At 42.2% G+C, this 19,832-nt stretch overlaps 3 protein-coding genes across 4 annotated transcripts in view; 1 reads left to right on the top strand and 2 right to left on the bottom strand.

Moving 5' to 3' along the window:
- The window catches only part of ndst1b (N-deacetylase/N-sulfotransferase (heparan glucosaminyl) 1b), a 47,773-nt gene extending 45,460 nt beyond the window's left edge, over nt 1-2,313 (bottom strand). Inside the window, exon 1 of the mRNA XM_006781465.3 lies at nt 2,104-2,313. The gene's annotated coding sequence lies outside the window, so the exon portion shown is untranslated. The remainder of the gene's footprint in view (nt 1-2,103) is intronic.
- A 2,364-nt stretch (nt 2,314-4,677) lies between these two features.
- rbm22 (RNA binding motif protein 22) lies at nt 4,678-10,519 on the top strand. Its single transcript, XM_006781469.3, has 11 exons — nt 4,678-4,760; nt 5,898-5,951; nt 6,058-6,087; nt 6,263-6,395; nt 6,506-6,606; nt 6,828-7,000; nt 7,136-7,336; nt 8,192-8,356; nt 8,731-8,819; nt 9,549-9,677; nt 9,829-10,519. The coding sequence occupies exons 1-11, from the start codon at nt 4,707-4,709 to the stop codon at nt 9,981-9,983; spliced, it is 1,284 nt and encodes a 427-aa protein (XP_006781532.1). The 5' UTR covers nt 4,678-4,706; the 3' UTR covers nt 9,984-10,519.
- Nucleotides 10,426-17,088, bottom strand: LOC102796402 (myozenin-2). Of its 2 annotated transcripts, none has more exons than XM_006781467.2 (6): nt 16,966-17,088; nt 15,115-15,208; nt 13,065-13,213; nt 12,667-12,820; nt 11,896-12,079; nt 10,426-11,119 (listed from the first exon to the last, which is right to left on the bottom strand). In XM_006781467.2, exons 2-6 carry the CDS (start codon nt 15,194-15,196, stop codon nt 10,936-10,938), a joined length of 753 nt encoding a protein of 250 aa, XP_006781530.2. In that variant the 5' UTR covers nt 15,197-15,208; nt 16,966-17,088; the 3' UTR covers nt 10,426-10,935. The 2 variants fall into 2 exon arrangements, with proteins under 2 accessions (XP_006781530.2, XP_006781531.2); XM_006781468.2 differs by having other exon boundaries at nt 12,739-12,820.
- Nucleotides 17,089-19,832: the final 2,744 nt, after the last annotated feature.

Raw genomic sequence — 19,832 nt, 5'->3', positions numbered from 1 at the left:
CGGCCTCATACTAAAGAGAGGTCTGCCCCCCACACACAGAGTGGAGCTACAAGGAGCAGTGACATGGAAAAATACAAGCGCTGGCAAGTTGTTGGGCCCTGCAGCTCCCAACAATTACTGCGCATAGCTTTAAATGTGATGATAGTTACTGTTTACAATTAAATTTACATCCACCTCTACGAGGAGATAAGCAACGACGAAGGGCTGGAGCCTCTGATCGACAGCCGATCTCCCTCTGTTCCCTGTTAAAACCTTAAAATCTACAATGACACACTGCCTGTGATCATGCCTCATTCTGATAAACGCTCAAGACGCGCCTCGGTGACGCGATCTGTCATACAGCATCATACCCGCGCTATTTTATCAACCTGCGTGTATGTGTGTGCGCGCGCATGTAGGCATTGTAGCTCTGCTGCGCTGTTTCACAGGTATATCTAAGTGAAAAGATGTTGATATATGATCAAATGGATGCGGCAGCAGTGGCAGCCTTCATCAGCTGAAAGCGCTAGATCACAGCATGGTTGGCAGCCAGTGGGAGCAGTCAGATGGAGGGTTAGAACAACCAGACAAACAGTTGGCACGGATAAATAGAACACAACTTAGGATCCGGCTTTCCACAAAATTTTGACAAACAAATGACAGCAACCTCACTCCTTAAAAAAATATAATCTGCAAATGGAATAAGCCCCACTTTTTCTCTCTCTCTCTCCACAGATGCAGGGTGGGACATTTGATAAACAACACATGGCTTGGGAATAGCAAAAAAGGATAAGAAAAAAAAAGTGAAGCAATGGTCAAATGAATCTCTTGATACATAAAATCAGCAGGGCACTGCTTTTCACTTGCAAAAATTTGCTCTGCAGCTGAGGCAAAATGCAGGGAAAGTCCTTGTGACTTTGCCAAATACATTCTGAGCATGAGTCACTGTTCTTTAGTAATCTCTTAGTCACTTGAGGTGCACACTTCCATGCTCCAACGCCCCAAGGCAACAGATTTCAGGCAGGTCTGGACTGCCTACCCCCCCTTTTTTCTCTTTTCTTTTTTTTTTTTAAGTGTTTATAGTTTTTAATGGATGCGGTGCTTGGTGGAGGCATGCATTTGCTCTATTTTACGCCAGACAAGAGCAACAAAGCAGGCTCACAGAGAGAAGACACAAATCGTATCTGAGCCTTCCTTCTGTGCATGGCTGGAGCCCTTTTACAACAACCACCAAGCCACATGTAAACATATCAGAACCGGGTGTCTTTCTCGTGCATTTGAAAATGTCCCACTTTCTCAGAATACAAAAAAACCCTCATCTGGTTAATAATTTGACCTAATCAGCTTCACATTATTAGTTGTAAACAGTTAGTAAATTAGAAAAATCAATAAACAAACACCAGCATTTAGATGACTCCTACAGGTATCTGATACATCCCATAATAACAGCTTTTTACAAGCAAGTTTCAAGAAAAAAATATGATTACCTAAATCAAATGAAGTCATATTAAAGCACTAGTTACACTCCCGTGCTAATCTTTTGTCCACCTCTGCCACGCGCAGCAGACACTCGCATAAATCTGTTTGTATTTTACGCACACTATCATTCGCCTTTTTAACCACAGCACTGTAACAGGTCTGCTGTTAACACTGCGGCCGGATAGCGCAAACTTATTGGAGGGCGATAATTTCCTAACACCGTGCACACCGAGCCACAAAGTTGTAGAAAGCAGTTCTGCTCGGTGCCGAGCTGTGCCGTCGGGTCCCCCTCGATAAAGGAATTCCCGTGAAAATCACGGAGCGGTTCTATCCTGAGCACAAACTTCCACCCGACCCGCTCCACGACAATAACGTTAGCCCCTCGATCTCCGCTGCTACGTGGACGAGCGTGAAATCTGTGCCGAGGGGCCGCCACCATAATAACAACGCCGGGGCTTTATGTTCCCAGCTAGTGGGCAGAGGGAGAAAGAGAGGGAGATCAGGCCGAAAAAAAAACTGGCCTCATCTCCGTCTGCGCCAGACAACTAGCCTGGCCTGGGGAGACCGAGCGACGAGGCTTTCGGTCGCCTACCAAATAGCAAAAACACCGCGACGCTCCGTGCGGTCGTGTCGATTTTCACTCACCTTGTCCGTATGTGACGACGCACGGATGTTGTGCACACGAGGCCGGCCGGGTCGAATGTGGTGATTTAAGCGCGCCGGGCTCACGTCGTCTCGGTTTGCTGTCGGCCGTGATGTGGAAGCGGGCAGAGCGGACTCGGCTGGGAGAAATCGGGAAATGTGAGAAAGACCCTCTCTCCTGCAGCTCTGTGCACAGGCAGTAGCCCATAACTGTCGTCAGGAGGCGCCAGCGCGGCGCATTTTTCCTCCCTCTGATATGCGCATGCATGCATGCAAGCTATAGAACTCCTCAAAGAAATCACTGTGCGATCTTGTTCCTGCAGGAGATTACTGCGGGAGCGTCCCTGATCGACAATGCGGAGATTATTTGTCTTCTTGTGCTTCCACGTTTGTCGAAAACTATTACGATTGCACTTAAAAGTTTTTGATATTTTTTTTGGAAAAGGGGTAGTTGAGGGAAAGGAATGCTATGCGCACAAGGAGCCAACATTTAGGTCTTTAACCGGTTTTGCATCAGTCTCTGTTTCCTTATAAGAATTACTTACACAGTGTTGAGTCATAGTGGCTTTATCACTGCATTACTACAGTTATCCTTTCACACTACAGTATTTTCATTATCTTGTGAAGGATATGTCTAATAGAATACTTGTATTTGCAACCATATTCTTGGGGATGCTTAATAATACAAAACATTTCACAGCAAACATCAATATCTTTGAATCATCTGCAATAAAACTGGTGACGACGGTCCATAATAGCCTAAATAACAACCAACTGTCTGTCATGTCATGTCATGTGCCAAACAGATTCACACAGTATCAAGGCGATGACTTCTTGAAGCAGCTCTGTAACACGAAGCATCTGAGATGCGGCAGCACACCTACACGTCGTCTGACCTTGTGACTCTTGCAGTTGGTGATTTTAATTACAGGCCGGTTAATCCGAGACAAAGCCCTCCTTTAAAAACAACTTTGGCTCACATGATCAAGGAGAAAGGGTCAGAAAACTCATTAGGACAAAAGGGCTGTGCCCAAAAGGTTTGCTTTGTTTTGCTACAGGGCAAGAGACTGCCTGTTCACCCCATTTGAAGAAAAACAACAGGACAAGGCCAGTGGAAATTTCTGCTCCCCTATTATGTAAATATGATTACTCAAACCCTCAATCATTAACAAATGGAGCCACCTATCTGATAGAATTCAACCAGTGTATACTTGAAATCCTAAATCTAAGTAAGAGATCAAAAGAAAAAGGACAACATGGGGATTTTCCACTTGGAGGTGACCATAAAGAATCCCAGACGCTTCATCTTGACTTGCTAAAGGGCAGCTGCATGCTGCCAGTGCTCCAGACCTCCATCTAATCCCTGCCCTCTGACTCCACAACCTCTCTGACCTTAAATAAACATTAGGGACTTAGTTGCCATCTGTAATCTTCAACATCCTTTGGCCCACTAATTGGAGTTTCACACCGCAAAGACACCCTGACCTGAATCAGAGCAGGTGGATAGACAAACTATGTGTCCGTGTGTGTGTGTGTGTGTGTGTGTGTGTGTGTGTGTGTGTGTGTGTGTGTGTGTGTGTGTGTCGAGGATACAATTGGCTTACACAAGCTCTCACACATCAACCAAGCAGTCTGTCTGTCTCCTGTTTTTCCCTGTCTCCGGAAATAGCACTTTGCAGCCTTTGTTTACAACAAATATCTCTGTATCAGCACCTCAGTTAAGAAAATAAAGCATTAAAGTCATTCTAAACCTCCCCACAGGCTGTAAGCGATATCATATTAGGTCACTGATTTTTTTAAGACATACTCAAAAAACACCAGTTGCGGTTTCTGTTTTTGGGGTAAATTAATATTATACACCTTCACAATTAACAGTTCGTGTGTCATAGAGCCAAAGGGAAAAGCACACAACAAAAACACACTCAGGTTTACACCCAAGGTGCAGATGGACGAGTCGGGGTTAGTATTTCTACTATACTCACAGTTATTCTCTGATATTTACGTTCCCATTTTATTTTATCGTAAACCTGATAGTTTCTTGAAATAGAGCGACATCCTTAGGTGAAACGTGGCTATCTGGCCCGCGGTGCATTGTGGGCTTTTGTAGTCTCGCAGACTACACAAGATTCCCACATCCCGCTAAACTAAACACATCCTCAAACTGACTCCTGATAGAACACATCCTAGACTTAAAAGTAAAAACAGTAGTCAATTTAAAAATGTGTCGCCTTTCGCCCAGTGTAGAGCGAGGTCTGCAGGGTTGCCAGTTCTGCAGTTTTCCCGGAACTGGGCTACAGTTAAAATGTTGCAGGGTAAATTATTTGTTAAGTAGACACATTTCGAAGGAACTTACATGTGCATCTATAAATACAAATTCATTTTTGAAATGGAACAATTCATACATGAATAAGCAGTTATATACATGTTTACATATCCCAGCAAACTAGTTCTAGTTCACATGTCATCCACTTACAGGTACTCTCTGCCAGCCGCTGCCTGTACCGCTACCAGCGTTGGCTGATGTGGGCGCCAGTTTTGATTGGCCTTGGGGTGGTTTTTCACGCACAGACCTGGCAACCCGTTCCGGTTGATCCACAGTCTGCAAAATGGCGACTTCCCTAGGCTCCAACACTTACAACAGACAGAACTGGGAAGACGCGGTACGTTTTATTGGGGTTATATGTTGCCGAGTGGTTTCAATGATTGAAACACATTATGTTAAGTTTCATTTCACGAGTTAATATAATCGCGAAACACGCTAGCTTTTGATTAAACTAGTCAGTTTTCTTGATAGTTAGCCTTCCGCTAGCTAGCGGTAGCTAGTCTTAGAAGCGTGGCTGCTAGTTCGTTAGCTCACCTGTGTACATTATTGCTTTCGATATTTTACATTAGTTCATGGAACATACCTTTTTCCACTGGATCCAACGAGACCATATTATAGAGTGTAGTAAAAAACGACAGTGACTGAGCTTACAGCTATCATTTCTAACGTAACCTAACCCTGCGCTGTGTGATAGTTAACTGGCTGCACCTATAAAGGCCAGCACTAGCAGGCTAACAATGCTAAAACGATGGTAGGCGGACGAAAGTTTGCTTATATAAATGAATATGAGGAAACGAAAAAAGCCACACCATCCTGGGTGGAACCGTTCTAAGTGACACTGAAAAAACGAACCTTCTTGACAGGCAGGTTTGACAGCGGTGTTGTGAAAATATTAGAGAAAATTTAGTCTAAAAGTAAAGTCTTTACACTACTGGGTAAATTCAACAGCGACTGATTGTTATATAAGTTCACAAACAGATCAGTCCTTAATTGGAAACAAAACAAAGGAAACAAAAAACGTGTTTATGACCTACCTAAACATTATTTACCCTATAAGGCAACAAATCAGTTTCCCTTATTGAGCTATGACACCACAGGGCATTTATCCAATGTTGGTTTTGTTAAGATTCTAGACTATAAACTTTGCAACCCTAGATTATGTAGATGACGCTTCAGCCATAAGATCTGCCTATATTTAGATGTTTGGCTGATGCTGTCTGTGAGACGGATTAGGGCAAGGCCGTTTTCAGCACCCAGCACTTGGACTGAAACAGCATCCTTTAACAGATGGCAAAATAGGTCCCATAGCACGTCTTGTATTCAGTCTTACCTGTACGTGTGCCAAGGTGCTCACAGCAGAAGGTGAAGCAGAGATGGGGAGCCAAGTCGGTCTGTTGAATAATTTAATTCAAGGGATTGTTGGATAAACCGAAGATTACAGTGCTTGATTTTCACGGTTCTTCTTTCTCCTCAGGATTTTCCGATTTTGTGTCAGACATGTTTAGGAGAAAATCCTTACATTCGTATGGTGAGTGAGCATCCCTGTGTCTTCATAGCAAATTCAAAACTATTTGCTTGTAGTGTTAATACCAGCAAATGTGCAAGTCCAAATATGGTAATGCTTTGTTTTACAGACCAAGGAAAAATATGGGAAAGAATGCAAGGTATGGTTTTTTTTGTTGTTGTTGTTGTGGTTTTTTTTTTTTTTTTTGGGGGGGGGGGGGGGGGGGGTGCCTTAACTGTTTAAATTGTACATATTTAGCCCACATTGTACAGGCCTTTTTGATGCATGACAATAAAGGGCTATTCTATTCTAATACGTCGCTCTCCGCCGATCAGATCTGTGCTCGGCCCTTTACCGTGTTCCGATGGTGTCCAGGAACACGGATGCGTTTCAAGAAGACAGAAGTCTGTCAGACCTGCAGTAAAATGAAAAATGTTTGTCAGACATGTCTGCTGGACCTCGAGTATGGTGAGTCTCTCAGATCGGCTCCTCTGGGTTTTGTCGCTGTGCAGATTTCACGAGCCCCTCATTTATGTAGTTCTGAGCGTAACCCTCCTGTCGTATCTTGTGTCTGACAGGTTTGCCTATCCAAGTTCGAGACACTGGACTCTCCGTTAAAGATGAGGTTCCTCGGTCAGATGTGAATAAAGAGTACTACACACAGAACATGGAGAGAGAGGTAAAAAAAAAGAAAAAAAAAGAAGCTCCTTTCTCATGACTGCAGTATGATTTTTATTTTATTTTTTTTTTGTTTGTTTTGGGTTTGTTTGTTTTTTAAGTTGTTATTGTTGCACAGTGATAACAGTCTTTACTGGTCCAATGTCTGATCTAGTGTTTTTTTAAGCAAACATAAGAGAGATTTTCCATCCATCATGCCTCTCTGGACTTCTTTGTTTACAGATAGCCAATTCCGATGGCACTCGGCCAGTGGGCCAGCTTGGTAAGGCTCCAAGTTCTAGTGATATGTTGCTGAAGTTGGCTCGGACCACACCATATTACAAGAGGAACCGGCCACACATCTGCTCCTTCTGGGTCAAGGGAGAGTGTAAGAGAGGGGAGGAATGTCCCTACAGGTGAGTGCCATGATGCTAGTCTCCATGGAGCTGATTCTTTCTTTTGATATCAGCTCACATATATTAAGACATCGCTATGGGTTAGTTGAAGTGTCATATCATATTTATTGTTTTCCGGTTGCCCTCTTTACACAGGCATGAGAAGCCCACAGATCCTGATGACCCTCTAGCAGACCAAAACATAAAGGATCGTTACTATGGCATCAATGACCCAGTGGCTGACAAATTACTAAAGCGGGCTTCAACTATGCCCCGACTGGACCCACCAGAGGACAAATCCATCACCACTCTCTACATCGGGGGGTTGGGAGACACTGTTACAGATGGAGACCTCAAGTAAGCATTTCTGTTTCATAATGACCTCTTTTACAGCTTGCTGTGATAATTTATTGTTATGCCTCGATGCCCGGGACAGCCGTGGCTGGAGGCATTGTTTTTGGCTGTCTGTTCATCCATCTGTTCCATTCCTATCTTATCTCTCTCATCACTATTTAAATCAGGCACAAACAAAGATGAGCTGGTTAGAATAATACAAAATACAAATGTCTAATTATACTAAAATGATCATAGCATATGTATCTCTGTATGCTCCTTATCGCCTCCAACACAAGTGCACTAATCTTGATGAAACTTTGTATAAACATTGCGTAGGGCACTGTGAGTGCCAACATTTATATGGCCTATAGGAATATTTTATAGAAATCCCACAGTCGATTATTGTTGTACATTTGACAGTTCAATTGAGCAGTGCAGTGTCAGAATAGAATGTTGTCACAATATAATGTATCATAGCATTACACTGTAATGATCGTAGCATATGTACGTTTGTTCCTTCTCTGCGATGCATAGCAAGGGCGTTTGCCAGTAATACAAAATGCTGATGGGATGTTCTACGCCAGCAATTTGCTGACTGTTACTCAAAGAAATAAGTCAGGAAAAGAAGAAGAGATTGTGGTCATATGTCACGTTTGGTCAGATTCTAAATTGGTAACACTAATCTTTCGTGCCTGCTTAATAAACTCTTCTAAAGCTTCCGCTACATGTATTATTAGGCTAGACAGCTGTTATTGCCAGCTAGAGGGTTACAGCCACAAGCGGATATTGTTATTTCTACTTTGTAAATTTTGCTGTGTTGCAGTATTTTTATTTCACTATTTTGTGTATGATGATCTCTTATCTGTGTCATTGCAGGAGTCACTTCTACCAGTTTGGTGAAATCCGAACCATTACCATAGTCCAAAGGCAGCAGTGCGCTTTCATCCAGTTTGCCACGCGGCAGTCGGCTGAAACGGCTGCTGAAAAGTCCTTCAACAAACTCATTATTAACGGACGAAGACTCACTGTCAAGTGGGGAAGGTAAGAATCCGATCAAAAGTTAAACATTGTCCAGCTTTGTGAATATTAAGAGCAACATCAGAAGGTACTGAATCCATTAAAGGGGGCTCATAACAATGTGCATTACAAAACATCATTTTGCAATCTGATTTATAAGCATAACTCCCATAAACCCCCGTCAAGGAGAGCCATTTAGGTGAAGATGTAAATTTTAAAAGTGATAATTTGCCATGTTTAAAGGTAACGCCCTGACATAATGCTTGACTCAAAGTGGAAATGTAGAAAGAGTTGAATCAAATTATGTCAGGCAGGAGGCTTAAAATTGTTTTTGTCCTGGATGGTGAATGTTGCAGTGTCATTAGTCATTGTCTGACTTGTGCTGTGTGCCCATTTAGGTCCCAGGCAGCAAGAGGAAAGGAGGGAATCAAAGAGGGTGTCAGTGAGATGGGTACCAGACTTGATCCTGTGCCTGGACTGCCTGGAGGTGAGTCTGGAAGAGTGTGAGGATGTGTGTGTGTCTGTGTGTGCATGCTTCAGGGTTGGTGCTGTCTGAAAGTTGAAGAACATTTAGAGTTGGTCTTGCGGCGCTGAGCATTTGTGGTAGATGTGTATGGGCAGGATTTCAGCTGTGCTTGATTCAGGGTTGAAAATGTTCCTTATTTATCTTATACTGAGCTATTCAGTTCATCATCTGTCCCACACCAGTCGTTTTAGCTTTTCTCCCTTAAACCTTCAGTTCTGTACTGACACTGGTGGGGAATAGAGTCACTGCAGAGGGGAAAAAAGCTGAGTGAATGTGACTTTTGGAGTAAAGCAAAGAGTCTGGTGTTCCTTTTTTTCAGTGTTTCAAGGTAGTTGCACTTTAGAGCACAAATAAGATTGTGTGCAGCTCCACACAACCTTGGAGGAAGTTGCCACATTTGCAGATTTCATGTGAATCCAAGTGGAACGGACACTTCATCTGCTGTGACTGCATATGTACTGCAGCTCAGGTTCAGCTGTCAGACACAGCGAGCAGAGGAGAAAGCGAGCTGTTGCATGCTGTTTGATGTCTGCATCTAATTCTTATTTGTTGTTTTACAAACTCTCAATTAATATGAAATCTGTGCATGTAGAATTGGGCTAATTTGGCAAAATCTGACATAAAAAACATCTTGCTGGCCTGTTGCTATTTCCTGTTTAGTTTCTAAAACTTTGCTCTTCTTTGCACTAGCTCTGCCCCCACCACCAGCTCTAGATGAAGAGCCTCCTGCCAACTACTTCAACCTTGACCCCAGCTCCTCTCCTGCTGTCATGAACATTGCATTACCCCCACCTCCAGGCATCAATCCACCTCCTCCAGGTAAAATTATGACTTATTGATGTGTATTTTATAGTATAGTTTATGAAAATAAAAATTTAAAAATCCATCAGTCTTGGTTTAGTCACTTACATAGGTGTACACAGTTTGTAATTGTAGATACTTAGCATGTTTATTTCCTTTGCTCCCTTAGGCTTTGGCCCTCCAATGTTTCACCACATGGGTCCCATGGCCCCGCCTATGCCCCCTCCAATGAGCATGAGACCTCCAGGTCAAATCCACTACCCCTCTCAGGATCCTCAGCGCATGGGTGCCCATGCTGCACATGGAGCACGTCATGGCGATTAGCAGTCGGAGGGAAGTCGTGCTGTTATTAGATGTTGCTCTTCTCCTTGTGTTCAACCTGGAGGACACATTGCAAACTGGCGGTGAACCCAAAGGCAACGTCTGGGAGCAGGACATCGCATAGAAAACAGTTTTTTTGTTATGTTTTTTTTAAATACTCCACCTGCAGAGCAGTGAATGATGTGAAGAAGCACCATCTGTGTCTGGAGAGACGACAACCGGGATCTTGCAAGTTGTCAAAAAGTAGCCAAAACGGCATCTGAACACCGGAGCCTAACGTTTTAAAAGACTTTAAAAACAAGAGCGCTGACCACACTGGCTTCAAAGCCTCCTGTGGTAGGAACCATTGTGTGTATATATAAAATGTTTTTCCTTAGGTTAAACTTGTATTTGTCACATTGTGTGTAGTATAACGTGCAGTTAGATTCTGTTAATTTCAGTTGACTTTTTTTTATTTGACATCATCTGACTTACTTTATTGTAAGGCTTTCTTTGAATATTGTTTTCATTTGTCATTAAAACGGCTAACTTTTTCCATCCATCGTCTCTGTGCATTATTCATCATTACTTGTATAACAGCGTATGGCAGCTTCTGATTAATAGAGAAGATGTAAAGCTGCAGAGTGAAGGGAAAGGAGAGGGCAGGCAGACATTGAGACATTGATGGGATCAGATACTGCTCGAGGTGACAAACAGGAACAATAGGACTGATCAGCCTGTGGCAGCATTGTCCTGGACTTGACTGAGTGTGTAATGAACTTGGGAGTTCGCCTCAGCTCATCAATCCACTCAGCAGTAGAAAACCACTTTGTATATCATGCAGGAGTACTTTTTTTTTTCTTCTTCTCCCCTGCGGTGCTTTAGGATTAACAGAGGGTTCGTCTTTGTAGGAGGAGAGGAGCGAGCATAGGCCAGAGTTTCAGTCTTTAGCTTCTTTTAGTCTGTCAGCTTCTCTTCATAGTTCATTAGATTCAGGGCAGTAATCGGGTCCCCATCCTTTGGGTGCTCTGTTGAAGTTGGGGCGACGGCACATGCGGTCCAGAGCGATGCCAGGAAGTTGCTGGGATTCTACAGCCTCAAAGCTGATCACCGGGATCACCCGTTTGCTTGCCACAGCGCCCCCAAATGGCATTGGAGATCTGAGAAACAAAGAAGAGTCCTTAGTGGTTAAGTAAACACTTTATGGTGGAACATTACCTAGAAGTGTTAGCTTACACTCTTTCCCTTAAAGTGGGTGTCTTTCACATGATACCTAATATGAATTTGGAAGTCCCTGCTCTAAACAGAAGGCTCTTTTAATGGTTAAAAAAAAAGAAAAAAAACCCCTAACAGGCATTGGGGGTGAACTTGACCTCCTTTACTCACACTGCTGCTCTCACTGTTAGAGTTCAGATTTAATTAAGCCTTCATAATAACTGTAGGTGTGTAAAAAGATCCTTTCACATTGGCTTCAGTTTCAACCTGGCTGTCAGAATTTATTTATTTGACAGCTTCAAGTGAGTAAAGCCAGTTGGTCTTTCATATATTCTCCGTTTATCCATCTGCCCAAGCGTAACCTTTGTCCTGCCCTCGCTTGTGTGATGCAATTCCTTGTGTGCCATGAGAAACGTGATTCTCTTTCGTGTGCTGGTTTGTCCTGTGGGGCCATTTAAAAGCTTGCAACCCCTCAGTAGATCGTTTTTCAAGAGCCAGTGTTCAAAATAGCCATCACAGATACGTCACTCCTAAGGAAGTGCAAGCCAGACACTGGATTAATTTTCAAACCATGGAAACATGGAGCGGAGCCGAGGGGAAGATATGATAGTGATGGATAAGGTGGTGAGGTCATCTGTGGGACTATTTGTAGAACTGTGGGCTTCTAACAGACTAAGATTTACCACTTTTTGATTTATTTGGTGTGAAAGGGCAGATTTACCTGTTGAAGCACCTGTAGTTGGAAGGCTGTAGTCTTTGTGGGAGCTGGGGCAGCTGAGTAATGAGGGTGTTCAGGAGCTGCTCATTGTCTCCCAAAGCTTCCATCCATGGTGAGCAGTAGGATTTGGGGATTACCGTCGTGTTGAACTTCTCACGAGGAATTTCCTTCAGAGGGCCGGAATACCCTGACATGAGCAAAAATGTAGTATCAGCGGCTAAAAATAGCACACCGCTTTGGGCAAAGAGAAAAGTTTGACTTCAGTTGTGAGTGTGTGCTAAATTCTATGTAAATGAGCTCAACTAAAAAAACCTCAAAACCCACTAGATAAAACTCATAAAAGCGCTCCTTATTAAAGCAGACACAGATCTAATATGAATATGTTTGATATCACCCCTGTCAATAGGAAATAGGAACTACAGTAATTAGATCTCAGTGTGAATCCCTGATAATAAACAGTGCTTATCTCACTGTCAGTCAGAGTGTAAGCGGTGCCTTCTGTTGGGGCGAATACACAACAGCACTCGGCAAAGATGCTCACACTTAATTGCTTTCTACAAACTGCCAACTCTCCTGGCACCAATAACCATCAAACAAATCCATGTGCCCGATGCATTTCCAAAACAAAGGTGAGCACTTGCAAACCAGAGTGTGCTACAATGACCATGCATTGCTCAAGCGTTTCCTCTATCCAGGCACTGGCATTGCAACGAGCAAGTCTCATGGCTTGTGCTTTTGGCAGTCCTTGGCAATCCTTTCATTGTTGTGTATTACCTGGAGCCAGGACATCAGGACTGCCCTTCTTTGCTACAGTCTTCTGAAGGTTCATGACCAGGCTATGCTTACCAGGGATGGAGAAAGCCTGGTTCTCTTTTCCTGCCTGCACCTCTTGGATGACTTGCTGGGTAGGAATGGGCTCCGCATGAACCTAGGAAAGATACTGGGTTAATTTACTATTTCCTAACAAGTTTCCTTGTTGTGATGTTGATATGGCAGTAATTCTTCATGATGTGAGGTAAAGTGGCCTCTTGCTGAACTACAAATACACTGCACAAGGGCCAAGAAAATGCTTTTTTGCTATTAATCGTAACTGTTTGATCCATGTAGCACACTAAGCTGTTACAAGAGAGCATACACATGAGAAACAGTTTCCTAATCTCTCACTTTCTTACATTACTGGTGTTGGCAGCAGTCTCTACTGTGAATCTCTCAGCCCTCTTCTGTCTTTCCTGAAACATGCGAGAACCCCGATTAGAGAGAAGGTTGAGCTCCTCCATCATCACGTCTTTTGGAACGCTGATCTTCTTCCCCAGGTTCAAACCTTGTGCAAAACAGGATACACAAAGAGATACTCACGTTTTAAAGACTGATTACACGTGGCATTTTTTAAGTTACAGCTCATACTACAGAAAATAATTTGCTTCAAGAGTTTGTGCAGTGAGGCAGCGTGGATGTTGCCCTCCATAAATACTTTTAGATGTTGGTGCTAATTAGTGATGGCAGCAACTTGCAGACATTTGGAAGGAGAAGGGCAGTAACAACAGGCTATTAAGGACCTTTGGCAAATCATAAAGTCCCCTCTGGTCCTCTTATTTCTGTCAACATTAAACAGCTGAGAGGGACTTATATATAAAAGTAAAAGCATGGGAAGCCTCACTTAGTTGGTATCCTCAGAGCTTTTGCTCAGGGTCTCTTCTTGTGTGATATCCCAGCACTGTGGAGGGTCTCAAATAGCCTCAAGGTGATGTCAAGAGGTGTGTAATGTCTGTTGTGGTCCAAGGTTGCATGGGTAACCGGCATATAAATAGGCTCTTTGGATGAAAGACTTGTGTAAGAGCGGCTCTCTTACTTGCACATGATAAGTGTTCGCTGAGGTTTGGGCATGTGCCATCCTGGAGGAGCTGTCTTTGATCAGCTTGTGTAAAATTCAGTGGTGGGAGTCACATTTTGCTGAGTTTAGGAGACTTTGTTTCAAAGCATAGCTGGCGGCCAAAACTGGAAAACAAACAGTGCAAATGGGATGGTCCCCACTGGAATGTGCAGAGAATTTCAACAGCACTTTGGCCTTCCGGGGATTTCGGTGTACTACAGTTCATTTCTCTCCAGGCAGTGGGCTAGCATGTGCTGATGTTTGGCTCAGTTCAATCTGTTGGTCCCAGATATGCTATATGTCACACAGGACATGGGCTCATATCCACACCTTATTTTATGGAATATGAGGAACTGTGATCCTGCATGAGGAAGTTAGGAGTAGAAGAGAAGTATGTGAGGGTGATACAAGACCTGCATGAGAACAGTGAGAGATTGGTGAAGTGTGTGGTAGGAGTGACAGAAGGATTCAAGGTGGGAGTGGGATTACTTTCAGCTCCTTCCTTTTTGCAATGATTGATGGAAAAAAAAAAAAAAAAAAAGATGGCCCTGGCAAAGGTCGGCAGCCTTAACCCAATTTCCTTTGGGGTCAACCTTCAGGATCAATAAAGTTTTATTGAATTGAATTGAATGGACGGGCTGACAAATGAGATCGGACACAAATTTTTGTGGACTATGATGTTTGCAGAAGACATTATGATCTGTAGTGAGAATAGCAAACAGATGGGAGAGAGCCTGGAGATGCGGAGGTATGCTCTGGAGAGAAGAGGAATGAAAGTCAGTAGAAGCAAGACAGAAATCATGAGTGTGAATGAGAGGGACAGAGGTGGAAAGGTGAAGATGCAAGGAGTGTATGCAGTAAAGATGGATGAGTTTAAATATCTGGGGTGATCCAAAGCAATGGATAGTGCACAAGAGAGGTGAAGAAGAGAGTGCAGACAGGGTGGAGTGGGTGGAGATGAGTGTTAGGGGTGGATTTGTGACAGAAGGGAAAGGGTAGGTTTTTAAGATGGTAGTGAGATCTGCTATGAGGTATGGTTTGGAGATGGTGTCTCTGACAAAAAGACAGAAGGTGGTGCTGAAGATGTTAAGACTTTCATTGGGAGTGACCAGGATGTACAAGATTAGAAATGAGTCGTATAGAAGAGGGATAGTGGAGAAATGATGCTGAATATAGAGGCACGAGGAAAAAAAACACAGAGAAGATGGATGTAGTGAAGGAGGACATGCAGAGACCAACATGCATAACTGCACTGAAACTAATATGCAAATGTTTTGTACACATATGTCAGTTCTATTTCCTGATGTCCTGACATAGGCAGTAATAAAACAAAGCATCTAAAATACACTTACCTCCCCTGACTTCCTTAGACAGACCCTTAGTCTGCAACAACCTCTGCTTAGTCATGTGATTCACGTCTGACTGCATCATCATTCACAGCTTCCTCTAAGGAACACATACATTTTCATCATCAGTATAAGGGCTAATATGTAATTTTTCCCATATAACATAAACACAGAATCTTTTTAACATTTTATAATTAGATCTTTTTATATCACTGATGTTGATAAAACTTAGCTATGCCACACCTCACCCATATGCCACAAATCCTTAGCAATGTAACCCAGTACTTAAAGAAAAATGTTTGGATTCTGTGTAAAATGTAACAAATACAGATTGCAAAAAATTACAAAAGATCGAAAACCAATTTCTTAAACAAGAAACTTAAGATTAATCCATACTGAATATGTTAAGTAGAGAATTATCTTTTGGTCAGATGGATTATAAACAACTTCTTGCACAAATTCTCTGCATCCTGTGGACTAAAGAAGAAAGGGACGATCCAGCTTAGAGCTGGAAAGCACCTACCTGCTATTTGCAGAGACTATCCATATTATGCAAATCTGGAGAGGCATTATTGATGCTGAACGTTATACACAGGTTTATGAACCCAACATACAGTTGGGTTCATAAATATTTGGACAATGACACAACCCTTGTAGCTGTGTCTCTGTACACCAAAATAGATTTGAAATCACACAGTCAAGATGTGATTGAAGTGCAAGTGTTAAACTTTAATTCAAGGGGTTCTATAAAAGTATGACATTAACTTTCAAGGAATCGCAGCCAATTTTATAAACAGTCCTCAAAAATAATTGGGCAAAGTCATACATACAAACATGAGGATTGTCTATTTTAAGAAAATACCAATTGTACTGATTTGGCTACTTCAGATCTTTAATATTTAATTTGCCACAGAATAACAACAGAGACAGGCTTCACCTGGTCAAGAACCTGCTTGTAAATCAAAGTCCAATTACTTATGATCCTCTGAAAATGTGGGACTGTGTTTAAAAACGCCTGTGATTCCCAAAGAGTTCAACCCCTCAAATTAAAGCCTAAAGGCTACACTATAGTCACATGACCGTCATAATTCCACTGTGGTGGTGCACAGAGGCAAAATTACGAAAAGAGAAGGTCTTAATTATTTTACTAAAACTAAACCATATTCATAAGATCATGACTGTAAAGTTAAAGACTTTGGGCTCTAAACTTGGGTGCCTGCAGTCCAGGCCTGTCAGTCACTGAGAGCGTTTGGTGCACCATGAAACCCAAATTATGACAAGGGAGACCGCAAACCGTTAAGTAGCTGAAATCGTATATCAAGTGAGTACAAGAAAATAATAAACTTGGTCAATAAAGTCCTCAAACTCTTACAGGCTGTCTGTCGCCTGTAGAAAAGTAAAACAAAACAAAACAAAACAAAAACAACCAACCAACCAAAAAAACAAAAAACAGTATAAAAACAGTATAAAAAACAGTTTTTGTCAAAACAAAGTTAAAAATGAATAAAATCATGTCAGTGTTTACATTTAATCTGCACTCATTTCACACACATATAGTCAATGATGATTTGCACTGCATCACCATACTCTTTTTTTAAAAAGGCGGCCCAACTTTCTTTCAAAAAAATTTATATTCTGCAGATTTTTTTTTTTTGGTACACACGTACTCCAGTCATGCGTTATAACCTCATGGGTCTAAACAAAACGGGCAGATTACTTCTTTACAATGAAAATAAAAATATTCACTTAGCGGTTCAGTCATGCTTCTGATAAACAGTCATTTATGAATCCTGTGTCTTATGTCACTCCTTATTTGGATCACACAAAGGTTTGCACTCCCCTTATTTTAGTCCTTACCTGCTTCTCTTGCTTCTGCTGCCTGCCTGTTTGCCGGGTGTTGGAGCTGGTTGGGGTGTTTGTGTGGTTTGTTCTTTTACTGTTGCTGGGATGCTTCCACGCTCCACTCTGACACTCCTCAGCACAGAGGGAGCAGTCTGTATAAAACTCATCCCAAGATGCCTCCAGTGCTTACCTCACTGAGTTTATTTTAGCAGAGGGGTAAGAGGGCGAGGATGGATCTAGGGAGTATTTGAGGAGGAGGGGTGGCACTAGCGATTTTGGGAAAGGGACGAGCACAAACATTTACATCCTGACCTCAAGCTTCTGTGATGATAAAAATCGGATCCCTTCAGCGTGTGTGTTTGATGACTGCAGCTGTCCAGACACTTGCGCACTGAGGCCAAGCACCCAGCCTCCCCTGTTGCAAACTTGGACACTAGAATGCGGTTTTGGAGAAAGAGCTTCAGGACTGATTCGAGGTTGTGACTCTGAATCTAGTTTGGTTGTTTTTTGAGTTTCTAAAGGTGGGAGACCTTTAGCTGAGTTATTCGGCTGTGTAAATGATCACAGTAAGCAACCATGCAATACTTTTACTATCTGGATTTAATTTATTTGTTGGTTTACCAACTGCAGTGAAACTCCAATAGTGACTTCTGCATAAATACTTTTTGCTTTGCACAATGCGTAATGACCTTTAACTTTATTTTTGGATGCCCTTTTTGAACTAAAGTTAATTTTATCATGCAGTTTTTCTTCCCCCCACAAATTGATTCATTGAGCTCAGCAGGAGTCTGGAGGGGGGGAAAACCATTTTCTTTATCCCTGCTGAGATTGGATATCGATTTCGCACCTGCCCTGCTCCACAATACCACTATCTCCCAGTGGGAAGCCTCCCGGCCTGAAAGAAAATGTGAAGTCATCCCGAGTCACAGAAAATCAGCTGCAAACAAACAATAAAAGCTGAAGAGTTTCTGCCCATTAAAGGTTTATTTAAGAGTGTTTGTTTAGTAGAAAAAGCAATTTTGATTTTTTTTAAAAGAAAAAAACCCCATGAAGGTTTAAACATTAAAAGAAAAAATAAATCTGCTTTGTGTGGTTCAGTCACATGTCGGGAACAGTGAAAACAGTTCATAACTCAAGTCTACTCGGAGGTAGATAAAGGAATAAATAAATAACACGCACATACACATTCAGATTTTGTGCATTGATAATTTTATTGCAAACAAGAGGATGACAAAATGAAGGCAGAAGTTTCTCAAATTGGACTCATCTGTGTTCGAGAGGCTTCTTCCGCAGGGAGTTTGTGTCACATCAAGAGGTGCACAGCCACCAGGCACTGACAGCTGACACAAGAACAAAAGAGTCCCATTCAGACTCAAGGGTTTTGTGCAATTAGGGCGCCTTTAAAATCGTTTGCCCCGCTGGCCTTCAGATGAATCTTTATTGGCAGAATGAAGAGCTGGAGAAAGCAAAAGCAGCAGTATAAGTACAAGTCTTTTTATAGCTTCCCGCTAAAAGCTAAATGCATTAATATTCAGCTTGCAGCCCTGAAAAAGTCATCATTCTGAACTTTTCTTATCGCTTGCAGGTGCCTTGGGGAGGACTGTTGCAAGTCAGTCAGCTGGGGAGGCGTCTTGCTATATAGTGCTAGTCAGTCTGAGCTTCAATCCAGTGAGAAATAATGTATGGGCTTCTGTGTGAGAGTCATGACTTCATCCAGGAGTCGTACGGAGACGATGTGTGGAAGGTGGTCAGAGAGAGCAGATGTCAGGTGGGTACACTGGCATGGCTTTATGCTTTATAGTCATCCATGGACTAATAATATATTATAGGTCTGTAGTGTGTGACTGCATCCAAGTCAACATGATAGCACTTTTATCCTTCGCTCTGTCACTTTTGTCTGAAAGGTTATAGTCAACAGGCCAGAACAGCTTCTTTATCTAAGTCAAAGTGTTTGCATTTGCAGGTCTATATTGAGAGTTTCATTCCCCGGATTGCAAAGGCAGCATGTAGAGTGACAGCAACACCCCACAAGAGGCTGATGAACTCCTGGGGTGTCTGCTTCCTGGGTTTTGTTGAGAAATATGGTTATGACAGGATCCTTGAGGTGAGAAAAGATACAGATGACAAAACTGTCACGGCCGTTGTTCTGCTAGTGGGTGTTACATGAGTGTAATACCGTGCAGCTTCTTCCATATCCAGAGGATATCGGTGGGTTTGGAATAGCTTGTGTAACTGCAATAAAGGACTAATAACATTAGATATAGCTGGGGGACTAAAACGTGGACTGTAAATGAAAAGATATTCAGAGATAAGATGAAATAACATCAGACTGGATTATTTTATTCTGCATTAAACATCTTAAATGACTATGTCCCTGTATGATTACTATATTAAAACAGTTAGAGTAACATGTGACTAAAGGTGTAAAATTGCATTTCACTGTATTTTATCAGTTCTTTAGATTTTTCCCCACCTTATGGTAATGATGTAGTAGAGACTTAGAACAGTGATGGTGAAAGGAAGAAAAAAAAGTTAGGCTTTGTTTCATCATTTTACGATTATTTAGGGATGCAACTTTGATGATTTGTTTTTTCTTGTAAGCTGGTGAGGGAGAACAATCCTCAGCGGGTTTATATTCATATGATAAAGGGACAATCCATCATGCACATCAACATGTGTAAAAAGGCAAAATTAATCCAGTCCATAATACGGCCTGTGCTCTGAGAATTACAGCTTACTTATGATGTACGATGAGGAAATATTGTTTTTCAGCAAAATTACCATGAAATTATGCATCACTTAAAACAACCTAGACTGTACTTAAATGTAATTACACTTTAATTTGTTTCCAGAAAAACCTGACTTGTCACCCCCTTATTCTA

Source organism: Neolamprologus brichardi, chromosome 2 (assembly GCF_056152115.1).
Source record: "Neolamprologus brichardi isolate AB-2024 chromosome 2, ASM5615211v1, whole genome shotgun sequence".
NCBI classification, from domain to species: Eukaryota; Metazoa; Chordata; class Actinopteri; order Cichliformes; family Cichlidae; genus Neolamprologus; species Neolamprologus brichardi.
The sequence above is the reverse complement of the archived record's forward strand: the minus strand, read 5'-3'. Positions and strand labels throughout refer to the sequence as shown.